Genomic DNA, 12561 nt, shown 5'->3' with positions numbered 1-12561 from the left:
CTGGCATTCAGTGGGACTAGCCAGTTTGTTCTGCTGAATATTTCCACTAACCAGCCAACCCCTAACCAGCTAGGTTAGGAGCAGTCATGGTCCCAAAAAGGAACAAGGCAGCTGATCCGCAAAATCCAATGTGGAAACAGGCAGAGCAGATCAGTAGTAGATGCAAACTAATCCTTATTGTTGAGTTTCAAACTAATGCAATGCCCGACACAGGCTGTGTTTCGCCCACAAAGGGGCTGCATCAGGGGCTATGTGGTGTATATACTGATACCACCAAAGGATTAATAGAGCACCATAGTAGATTTTTTAAAAACCCAGTACAGTCGCCACACGGTGATCAAAACTTATTAGTCAGCTGTTAATAACTTGCACTGTAAAACCAGGATGTGGTGTATAAAAACTCAAACAAACGTTGAAATCAATAAAGCCAGCAGAACTGCAGTCTCTAAAGGGATGACCCTTTGTATCTACTACTTATCTGCTCTGTCTGTTTCCACACTAGGTTACAGGCAGGCCAGAGGCAGAGTTGGAGAGAAGGGTTCACTTAGCCGGTTAGTGGCGATTTTCAGTTCTCTAACCAGCTAAGTAGCTGCATAAACTTAGCACAACAAAATATCTGTCCTCACTTCATGCAGCAAGTTAATCAGGCACCAGTCTGAATATCGCCCAGTGCCCAGTTAACTTCTGGGTAAGCTGACATACCCAGATGTTCCATTCCAGGAGCCATGCATGCCTCAGCATTCAATATCCAGGGTTAGTTCAGCCTGCAGCTGGAAGCAGCTTACCAGCCACTTACCACCATAGGCTGAATATTGACCCCTGTAATAACCCAAAACCCTTTAATGCAGTTGTGCACTAGCAGTTACTGTGTGGTAAACCTCACCCTAAGTACTTAATGCACTTTAGTGAAAGGGCCCCTTAGAAATAGGCATGTGATAAGAATAAGTAAATAAAGGCCGATGGTGCAAAGATGTATGTGCTTTATGAAGGTTAGTTTCATAAAAGGGAAATGAAGATGGCTAAGTACATTACTTTAGCCATTAGGACCAAGGAAACAAATGACCTATACACTTGTAAACTTCCAATCATTCACCTTGCCTTTTAAAGAACTTTTTGGGAGAGCCTCTCAGATAGCCGGAGGAGATCCCAGATGGAAGAGGTTGGAGAATGTTCATAACTGGTTATATATACTGTTGTCATATGTTTTCGGGAGGTTATAGTAACGAGGGGAGGGGTTGGGCTGGGAGGGAGGGGCGGAGAGGATGGAGGGAGTATACAGTCAAAAGTTTATGGACATTGTTAAAAGTGCATAAGATGTTTGCTTTTTGTGCTTTATCTTCGAAGGAGTTTTGTTCAGCCTCATGCGTTATATGTCTTGAAATGGTATATTTGATGAGCGTTCCAAAATAAAAACCGTTTATACATAAAGAACTTTTGGGGATTTTCTGGGTACTTATGATCTAGACTAACCACTGTTGGAAGAAGGATTTTGGGCTCGATGGACCTTGGATGGACTCAGCATGGCTTTTCTCATGTTCTTAAGTTCTTATGAATGGTCATGACCCGGTTGGCCTCCTTTTTTAGAGAAGTCCATACTCTCGATATATTTTAAATACTCCTGTTGAATATTTATCAAGAAATAAAAAAATAAGGAAGAATGAAGAATTATGGCAGATGCTCATAAATATAATGATTGGAACAAGCCTTCTGATGGTCCTCAAAAAACATTTAAAACCTTAAAAATATTTTAATTTAGATATCATAAGAATGTCTACTGTCCATTGAAGATATTATTTTTGCAGGGAGAAAGATGAATTGATTCACCACATCATCTGGCATCAAATTCCATAGCTTAATTATTTATTCACTAGAAAACATACTTTTGTAAATTAAGATCTATATCTACTATTAGTTTCATGGATATGCTCTAATTCTAGCATCGATTAAGAGACATTCAGAGGTCTGGTGGATTCCTCGCTTGTCCATCAGGTTTTTGATGTTTAAATGTTAACCCCTTCTAGTCCATGGACCCCCTCCCACAATAGGCCCCCGAGCTTACCTGAATCCCTATTGGTCCAGCGGATGACTGTTTGGACCATTTGCTCCCACCTGTGGCCATGACTGATCCAATACTGTGGCCACAACCTTCCACCCAACTAGAGTTCAGGGAAGGTTGGAAGTTTTTCTGATCCTGGTCTATAGGGAGGGAGGGAGGGTCCAGACAAATTTTGTTTTGTGTCGACAAGGGAAGGAAATCCCCAAAGAAAGAAACGTTCTCCTATACGTCACAGGAAACAACACAACACAAAACTTTTCTGGGTGCCCATCCCTAAAGCAGAATATGCAACACTTCATAATTACTTCCTCCAGCCCTTCCCTGGCATTATCTTGTCGTAATGACAGAAGTAATGCCACATACAGTGAGGTTGATTTCAGACAGCTAACTGTCTTCCTTGTAAGACTGAAGCACTTAAGTTCACATTTTTTTCCTCAGTCATTGGCTAAATCATTGCAGCCGAAATGAAATAGAAAAAGGCAAAGGCGGATGGATGACAGGCAGTAAGTCTACATTGTCGAGACCTAATGACCTAATTTATGTAGAGCATTGAAAGAAATTAGTTGCCACAGTCCCTTTTCGACCTTAAAATTGAATGTAATATATTTCTCTCTTTTCAAAAGCATCATTGTCTATTAACTGATGTGTTCGCTAAAGGTGTTCCTTTGTTGTTTGATTTCATGGGGGGGTGGAGGAGGCAGATTTGATCCCATGCTAATAGGGATTGAGTTGATCCATTAAAATCCTTGCTAAGAGCCATGTGTTCTGAATAACAGCTCAAACCATGAGCACGCCTGTTAAATATTTACAGTATCTTGTGCACCAGCTCCTTTGCTGATAAGAGGTGGTCCACTAACCTTTGTCTTTGTCTCTGTCCTTGTCTCTGGTTTTGCATTTCCTTAGTTCTTTCCTCCCCTTAGTTCTCGCCTTTATTGTTTCCTCCCTCTTGTTCATCTTAAGTTGTGTGTTTTGTGTTTTTGTTCTTTTTAGTCTGCCCCCATCTATCGTATTTGAATTGTAGTTCCTTTTTTATAATTTTTGTCTTGACCTTGGCTTTGTAAACAATTGGTTGTACGTTTTGTTTTGGGGTTTTTTTTTGTAAACCACTTGGTTCTATTGGAGTTAAAGCAGTACAGCAAATGGAAATAAAGAATAATGAAGGACAGAGCTGTGCAGAAACTGACCCTGGGAGCATGTGCTGCAGTTAATCTGCAAAGGGAGGCTCTTGGGCTCATTTTCGAAAGAGATGGACATCCATCTTTCAACATAAATTGGAAGATGGACGTCCTTCTCCCAGGGACGTCAAAATCGGTATAATCGAAACCCGATTTAGGACGTCCCCCAACTGCACTCCATCGCAAGGACGGCCAAAGTTCAAGGGGGCTTGTCGGAGGCGTAGCGAAGACGGGACTTGGCCGTGTCTAACACTTGGAAGTCTTTGACCCATAATCGAAAAAAACAAGGACGTCCCTGACGAACACTTGGACGTTTTCACCTGGACGTGTTTTATTACGACTAAGGCACAAAAAGGTGCCCGAAATGACCAGATGACCACCGGAGAGAATCGGGCATGACCTCCCGTTACTCCCCCAGTGGTCACTAACCCCCTCCCACCTTCAAAAAACATCTTTCAAAATATGTCATGCCAGCCTCTGTGCCAGCCTCAGATGTCATACTCAGGTCTATGACAGCGCATGCAGGTCCCTGGAGCAGTTTTAGTGGGTACTGCAGTGCACTTCAGACAGGCGGATCCAGACCCATAACCCCCCCTACCTGTTACATTTGTGGAGGAAACAGCAAGCTTTCCAAAACCCACCACAAACCCACTGTACCCATATAGGTGCCCCCTTCACCTGTAAGGACTATGGTAGTGGTGTACAGTTGTGGGTTGTGGGTTTTGGGGGGCTCAGCACACAAGGTAAGGCAGTTATGTTCCTGGGAGCAATTTATGAAGTCCACTGCAGTGCCCCCTAGGGTGCCTGGTTGGTGTCCTGGCATGTCAGAGGGACCAGTGCACTACAAATACTGACTCCTCCCACGACCAAATGGCTTGCATTTGGTTGTTTCTGACATGGACGTCTTTGGTTTTGAAAATCGCCGAAAATCAGTAACGACCATGTCTAGGGACGGCAACATTTAAGGATTTGGACATCCCTGACGGTATTTTCGAAACAAAAGATGGACGTCCATCTTTTTTTGAAATAAGGGTTTCCCCACCATTAGATTTTGCCATTTTGCAAGGACTTCCAAATCGCATCTTGGATGTCCCTTTCGAAAATGCCCCTCTCTCCTGCTTATTTTCGAAAGAGATCACCGGCCATCTGCCGACACAAATCGGGAGATGGATGGCCATCTCCAGAACCCGGCCAAATCGGTATAATGGAAAGCCGATTTTGGCCGGCTCCAACTGCTTTCCGTCGCAGAGCCGGCCAAAGTTAAAGGGGGCATTTCGGAAGGGTATGGAAGGCGGGATGGGGGCGTAGTTATGAGATGGCCAGCTTCGGCCAATAATGGAAAAAGATGGCCGGCTCTGACGAGCATTTGACCGGCTTCACTTGGTCCATTTATTTTTAGGACCAAGACTCAAAAAAGTGCCCCAATTGACCAGATGACCACCGGAGGGAATCGGGGATCACCTCCCTTTACTCCCCCAGTGGTCACCAACCCCCTCCCACCCAAAAAAAAAAAAAAATTAAAAAACATTTTTTGCCAGCCTCTATGCCAGCCTGAAATGTCATACCCAGCTCCATGACAGCAGTATGCAGGTCCCTGGAGCAGTTTTTAGTGGATGCAGTGCACTTCAGTCAGGTGGACCCAGGCCCATCCCCCCTCTACCTGTTACACTTGTGGTGGTAAATGTTGAGCCCTCCAAACCCCCCCAAAACACACTGTACCCACATGTAGGTGCCCCCCTTCATTCCTAAGGGCTATGGTAGTGGTGTAGAGTTGTGGGGAGTGGGTTTTGAGGGGGATTTGGGGGGGCTCAGCACCCAAGGTAAGGGAGCTATGCACCTGGGACCAATTTCTGAAGTCCACTGCAGTGCCTCCTAGGGTGCCCGGTTGGTGTCCTGGCATGTGAGGGGGACCAGTGTACTACAAATGCTGGCTCCTCCCATGACCAAATACCTTGGATTTGGCCAGGTTTGAGATGGCCGGCCTCGGTTTCCATTATCGCCGGAAACCAATGCCTGCCATCTCTAAAGCCGGCCCAAATGCTGAGATTTGGCCGGCTCCAACCGTATTATCGAAACGAAAGATAGCCGGCTATCTTTTTTTGATAATATGGTCAGGGCACCACTTTACGGCGCCGGCCAAATAGATGGACGGCCATCTATTTGGCCGGCGCCGTTCGATTATTCCCTTCCATGTCACCTATGAGTAACTATTGAACTTTATCAGAACAAGCTATCTTCGTAAAAGATCAACAGCAATTTCTAAATGGTTCTTGTCATTCTAGTGTGTGTTAAAGGTCTATTTTATATAAAACACTGACATTGGAATTCAGATGTCCAGGTCATGATGTGCTCAATTTCAGTAGTATTTTACAAAAGGTCCTGCTGAATGGGGAGCCTTTTGTAAAATATATATAAGGACATACAGGAAGCAGAAGTAGCCATTTTACAAATTTAGTAGGACAGCATCATTCAGACTCTTAAAATGCCCTCTCTTCTTAGGAAGTAAAGCTAATCTGAATGAAACAGGGGAGGGAGTAGAGAGAATTTTAGTGACATCTGAGAATTAATGTCTTTCTTGATTCTGCTTTAATTTTCTTAATAGCTGCATTTTCTGCATAATGCCGTCCACAGTAAGTGAACTATATACAGAAATCGTTATAGAATTGACCTCAATTTAACTTTTGTTACAGATTGGAACTGACTGGGATGCTAAGGAAAGACTATTTCGGAACTTTGGTGGCCTTATTGGGCCAATGGATGAGCCCATTGGCATGCAGAAGTGGGGCAAAGGCCCGAATGTAACGGTGACTGTAATCTGGATTGACCCCATCAATGTCATTGCAGCTACTTACGACATTCTGATCGAGTCCAATGCAGAGTATACACATTACAAACCACCACTCAATTTACCACTGAGGCCTGGAGTCTGGACTGTTAAAATTCTGCACCATTGGGTACCTGTAGCGGAAACCAAATTCCTTGTTACGCCTCTTACATTCTTCAACAGGCAACCTATCAAAAAAGGTGGGTGTTTGAGCAAATCTTGTTCTGAAGATGATGCCAGTAATTGGATATAGAATATTGTTTAGGGAGTGTTCTGTTAGGCCACCAAACATAACATTTATTAAGAGAAAAATAAGCTTAACTATTGTTGTTCAAGTCAGGTTTTCAGGATACCAAGCTCCACTTTGCAACGACCTATTTGTTTCTTTCTTTATTTAAGAATTTGGGAAACGCCACATTGCCAGAGGTGTTCGGGGCTTACAACAGCAAAAATGGGGGGCAGGGGATGTGGTTTCAACTATTTATATCTGCACAATGCACATGCCAAGATAGGAAATGGACATAAATGTAAGCCATCCAGTTGACAACATTCACAATAACATTCATCAGAAAAGCAGCACTTATGTGTGTAACTGCACTACATGCATTTCTGTAAGATATTGTGCAAGTGCTAAAGTGCACAGCTGTAAGTGGCGTACATGTGAGTGGAACATGGGAGGGGCATGGACGTGTCTCCAGCTCACATGTGTGGCTTACAGAATAAGTTGCATGTGTTGCATGACGTTCATAGGTACACCCATTTACATCAGCCATAGATCTGGTGTCAATGGTCATGCCAAAATGTAGCCACACCAGGCAGGTCTACGCTAGTATTCCATGACGGAATCAGGGTACCAGATGCCATTATAGAATAGGCTTTCTCTGCTCTGCATTGGGGTGCTTATGTTTCAACGTTTTTATTGAGTCTTCATCGGGTTAGACATCTAACATGCTCCAAATACTTTTCACTATAAATCAAAAACCTGTACAACGTAAGTATTCAAGAAATTTAACATCCAAATATTTTCTTTTAACATTTCCTCCCCCTCCCCACCCCTCTTATACCAACTCCCTCCTCCCCCTCACCTCCCTCCTCTTGTCTATACTCCCAACATCTCTCTTCCCTCTCTCTGACTATTCGCCTAAACCTGTACTCTGATAGTCCAGGCGGATCCTCCCCCCCCCTCCTCCCCCAACTAGGCTTATGGGTTGGGCTATTTGAGAGTGCAGGTGCCTACTTCCTTATCTCTAGGGCTTAACGGTTGCATTGGGGTGCTTAAATGGCCCAGTTCCCCCTAAGAGGGAGCAAAAACAGCGTCAACACAAGGAAATTGCAGATAAGTGATGAAAACGATGACGTGAAGTTAGAATTTTACCCAACTTGGGAAGGGCAAGCAGCTTTTGATCCTTCATCCTAAGATGTTACTTTTTGGCGTTCCCATGTAAATGTATTGTAAAATGTGTGAATGTTAATTATGTGTTTTTTTGAGCCAGTTCAGTTAATACTGGGGTTGATATTCAAGGTGATTTAACTGTGGATGGTGCTACTAAAACTGTCTAGTTAGCATCCAGCTCAAAACTGACTATTTGGGGGAGGGGGAGTTTTGGAGGGGTGGAGTCAGCAGTAGACAAGTTAAGTGCCGATAGTCAACACTTGACTGGCCAAGGTAACTGCAAAATAGGATCGCATAAAAGTCAGTCCTATCTTTATGTGGTTCGTCCTAGTTGGTTAGGTCTGAATATGACATTTAACCAGCTTGTTTTCACCAGCTCCAGACTTGGCCTGGCATTACATTTCTGGGGATAATGCCGGCTGATCACTGCCAGCTGAATATTGGGCCCACTGTTTCTTAGTCAGAAGCTGTTTTATTTATTTATTGGGATTTATTAACCGCCGTTTTTAAGAGATTCGCCCAAGGCAGTGTACAGCAGGTACAGTTTAACGTAAAATTTACAATTGTGTTAACAGCATAACAATAGTAAAATAACCAAGAATAAATATAAATACAGTAAATGAGGTAAACTTGAAAACAGTAAATTGAAACCTAATAATAGAACTACTGTGAAACAGTATAAAAAATATACACATTTAACAGCACTGGAATTCAAATACCAGAGATATATTGAGGGGCATAATTGAACGAAAACGCCTATCTCCATGGGCGTTTATCTCCGAGAACGGGTCAGTGAAGGGGCGGACCGAACCGTATTTTCGAAAAAAATAGACGCCCATGTTTTATTCAACAATGTGTGAGCTGGGCGTTTTTGTTTTTCAGCGATAATAGAAAATGAAAGCGCCCAGCTCAAAAACGAATAAATCCAAGACATTTATTCGTGGGAGGGGCCAAGATTCGTAGTGCACTGGTCCCCCTCACATGCCAGGACACCAACCGGGCACCCTAGGGGGCACTTTTACAAAAACAAATAAAAAGGTCAAAGAGCTCCCAGGTGCATAGCACCCTTCCCTTGTGTGTTGAGCCCCCCAAATCCCCCTCAAAACCCACTGCCCACAAGTCTACACCATTACTATAGCCCTAAGGGGTGAAGGGGGGCACCTACATGTGGGTACAGTGGGTTTGGGGGGGTTGGACGACTAATAAGCATTAAGCAGCACAATTGTAACAGGTAGGGGGGATGGGCCTGGGTCCACCTGCCTGAAGTCCACTGCACCCCCTAACAACTCCTCCAGTGACCTGCATACTGCTGCCAGGGAGCTGGGTATGACATTTGAGGGTGAAAATGAAAATGTGTGAAACATCATTTTTTTGTGGTGGGAGGGGGTTAGTGACCACTGGGGGAGTCAAGGGAGGTCATCCCCGATTCCCTCCAGTGGTCATCTGGTCATTTAGGGCACTTTTTGGGGCCTTATTCGTGAAAAAACAGGGTCCAGGAAAAGTGTCCTAAATTCTAGGTAAAAACGCATACTTTCTTCCCATTATCGGTGAAATGCGCCCATCTTTGTTCGGCAGATAACCACGCCCCAGTTCCGCCTTCGCCACACCTCTGACACGCCCCCATAAACTTTGTCCGCATCCGCGATGGAGTGCAGTTGAAAACGCCCAAAAATCGGCTTTCGATTATACCGCTTTATTCGTTTTTGTGAGATAAACGTCCATCTCCCGATTTAGGTCGGAACTTGGGCGTTTTTCTCGTTCGATTATAAGCTGGAATACAATGTTAGCATAATACTAATGATACACCTAACTAGCATGCATTAGAATATTCAACATAGATATAATGCTAAAGATTTTCTACAACATGGCTGAGGGACCAAGAGCAGATATACGATGAGAACAAGATGCGTGGTACAGAGTCAGTTGGGATAATTTGATGGTTGGCTAAACTCAAGGCAAGTTCTTATGCAAGAGATAAGGAACTGATCTAAGTTACATTATGTGTAGCAAGCTAGTCCAGGTGCAGAATGGGTTGTAAGTCATGAGAATGCTACAGTATCTGTGTCCAGGGGTGCGGGCAAATCCTTGGTAATATAAGTTCTCTTAAATACGAGCATATACTGTGATTAATGTCACAGACCTTTCTCCCCCCCCCCCCCCCCCCCCCCCCCCCTCCAGAACATCAACAATTTAGATAACTCTGTTTTGATAGGGCATTTAAAACAAATCAGACTTCACAGTCCCGAATTATGGAAAGTGTGGCCTGAACTTCCTTCTTTAAGATGTGTAGTCCTGCTTTCCTGTTAGGATAATATAGCTAAGGCCAGCTCAGTGGCTAGGGCAAGTGCTACACGTTGCCATGCAGAAGGCCCTCTGTTCAATCCTTACGGAAGGGATCATGGTCCTTGCTTAAGGGTGACATCTAGTGTTCAAATTCAGGTCCTGTGGCTGCAGGATTCCATAAGGAGCCTGGTTTACATTACTACTACTACTACTACTATTTAACATTTCTAGAGCGCTACATTACATTAAGAACCTTTATATCCCAAGTACACCTAAAAAAAAAAAAAAAAAGCTCAATGCAGTTTAAAAACTAGGAATACCTATAAAGTAACAACATCTAACCACATAAAATTTAAGACTTATTCAGTATAAATTTCCAAAACAAATGGGGCTTTTCAAAACAACTTATAATGAGACAGTTGTCTAAGTGCTGTCGGTAACATATTTCACCATTTAGCTGCCTAATATATAAAAGGCAAAGCTAACATATTCTTGTATTACACCCTCTTGGGGTTTGGAAAGTGAAAAAATGTCTAGAGGAACAATCACTGTTTCTGCCTGGAAAAATGATCAAATTATTCGTATACTGAGAAGTCTGGGCTCATGTGTTACCTGCATGGCAGTGGCGTAGCTGCGTGGGACCACTGGGGCCTGGGCCCCCATAGATTTTGTCCTGGACCCCCCTGCCGACGACCCTCTCGACCCCTCCTCCTGCCACCAACCCACCCTCACCTACCTTTGCTGGCGGGGGACCCGTTGTACGTGCAGGACATCAGACTCACAGAAACAGAACGAAGCCTTGCGTCGGAAGAAGAGGACTTCGGCTGGCGGGGGTTGGGGTCCCCCGCCAGCAAAGGTAGGCGACAGCAGCGGCGGGGGAGGGTTGGCGGCGGGAGGGGGGGTCAAGAGGGTCGTCGGCAGGGGGGTCAAAGTTGGTGGTGGTGGCGGGGGGGTCGGCGGCGCCGGGGGGGAGCTAAAATGTGCCCCCTCACCTCGGGCTCTGGACCCCTCTCCCGCCGGTCTGGCTATGCCCCTGCTGCACAGTAACTGCGCACCATCTGTCAATTACTGCCAGGAACACCCCCACAGTAGAAAATAGAAAATTGTTTTCTATTGTGGGTTTTCTGTGCGCCAAACTCAGAATTACCGCCAGGTGGACGCACTAGTTGGGCAGTAATGCCAATTTGATGCATTCGCGTAGGCCATTATGCACCTTTGTAAAAGTGCCGCACAGCGCCTGATTTTGGCCATCGTTTATTAAATCGACCTCTAAATGCCGCTGTGCCACTGAAAATTTGTACAGACCACCCTGGTTAGTACCAGAGCAGATTCCACCCAACTATACAGATAGCTGATAATACTCAGCTGGTATTTATTCATTTTTTTTTTTAAAGCATTTCTGGCCTGCCAATCACACAAGATCTAGGTGGTAGCAGTGAAACGTGCAGCTGTATGGATAAAAGCTTAATGTTTCCAGCCATCCATGTTGTGGCTCTTGCCACTGTGTACATACATTCACCGCTGCTGCTGCTTCTGCAGATGACAATGATGAATATACATAAAATATTTAAACTCTGCGGCCAACATTTAAAAGCTAACCCCTAACCATGGCATTTGAGTGTTGACACATCCGACTGTATGATATTTGCTGTCCTCGGCATCCAAGGATTTCTCGGGAATGGTGGGTAAGGGGCCCAGTGGAAATGACACTACCTGAATCTCGTGCTCCTTATGTGCTGCTCGTGGAACAATACTGCCACTGTGTGGGCAAAACGTGGGAGCTGAACGTGGACTGCTGGAGTTGCTGCTCTTCTTCTTTGCATTTTATAACTCCTCCATAAGAGATAAGAAGTCATTCAAATTGCATATGACATCTGAATACTTCTCACCAGCATACTAGGTTTAATTCTCTTTCTGCACTGAAATAAAAAAAAAGTACAGAAGTGTTTTACATATTACATAAGAGAGCCAAGACGAAAGAAATCTCAAATCAGGCCCGTTTAGAAGAACACACTGTCAGAGCATCATTGTCATCTGGAATACAGCTCAGAGTAATAGGAGAAATAATCCAGAATTTTGTAGAGGACACAAAGGAACCCGTTTCTAAAAATCTGTTCTAAAGTAGGGCCTAAAGTGCTTTCATTCTGGAAATCTATGGCTGATCCAATGCCACGTTTAATGTAGAAACATAGAAATGTAGAGTGTGATGCAAGATAAGGACCTCAGCGCCCATCGAGTCTCCCCAAATTCCGTCCTGTTGTTGACTATGTACCTCATGTAACCTCCGTCTTTCTTTCAGTCTTTGTGGCTAGAGATCTCGGCCTATCCCGACCTTTTCAAATTGTTTTACCATTCTTGTCTCCGTTTCCTCTGGAAGACCATTCCATGCACGTGTCATTTTCTCTAGGAAGTAATATTTTCTGCTATTACTTTTTGAGCCTCACTGTTGGTAATTTACTAATAGTACACTGTAGGGGCAATTCTTTAACAGGGCACCTGATCTGGGCATCCAGAGGTTGCGTGTTAAGGACCTGTTCTGTAAAGGAATATATGCACCTATCTGCCACAGGGTTCATAGGAATAAAATGGTCTCTGCAGCAGATACAGGGAAGTTTTATAACCTAGGTGCTTACGTTTATGTGCGATACACATGTAAATGTTTACTAGCAATTATGCACATATATGTGCGTTATGTATTTTGTCATGGGCAGGAGAAATCTGGCATGGCTTAGCTCTCTTTCTCTCTGTTTCTCCCCCTCCCAGACACAAGCAACAAGGAATAGTTCTTAGAAATATGCAGAGGTTCTTTATTATAGTTCTCAAAACAAAA

At 44.1% G+C, this 12561-nt stretch overlaps 1 protein-coding gene across 1 annotated transcript in view; it reads left to right on the top strand.

Moving 5' to 3' along the window:
* XYLT1 (xylosyltransferase 1) overlaps window positions 1-12561 on the top strand; it is a 486604-nt gene that overhangs the window by 456047 nt on the left and 17996 nt on the right. Inside the window, exon 10 of the mRNA XM_030211542.1 lies at window positions 5922-6255. Within this exon, the coding sequence (XP_030067402.1) occupies window positions 5922-6255 (334 nt within the window). The remainder of the gene's footprint in view (window positions 1-5921; window positions 6256-12561) is intronic.

This window comes from Microcaecilia unicolor, chromosome 8 (assembly GCF_901765095.1).
Source record: "Microcaecilia unicolor chromosome 8, aMicUni1.1, whole genome shotgun sequence".
NCBI lineage: Eukaryota > Metazoa > Chordata > Amphibia > Gymnophiona > Siphonopidae > Microcaecilia > Microcaecilia unicolor.
This window is presented reverse-complemented; position numbering and strand designations above follow the sequence as displayed.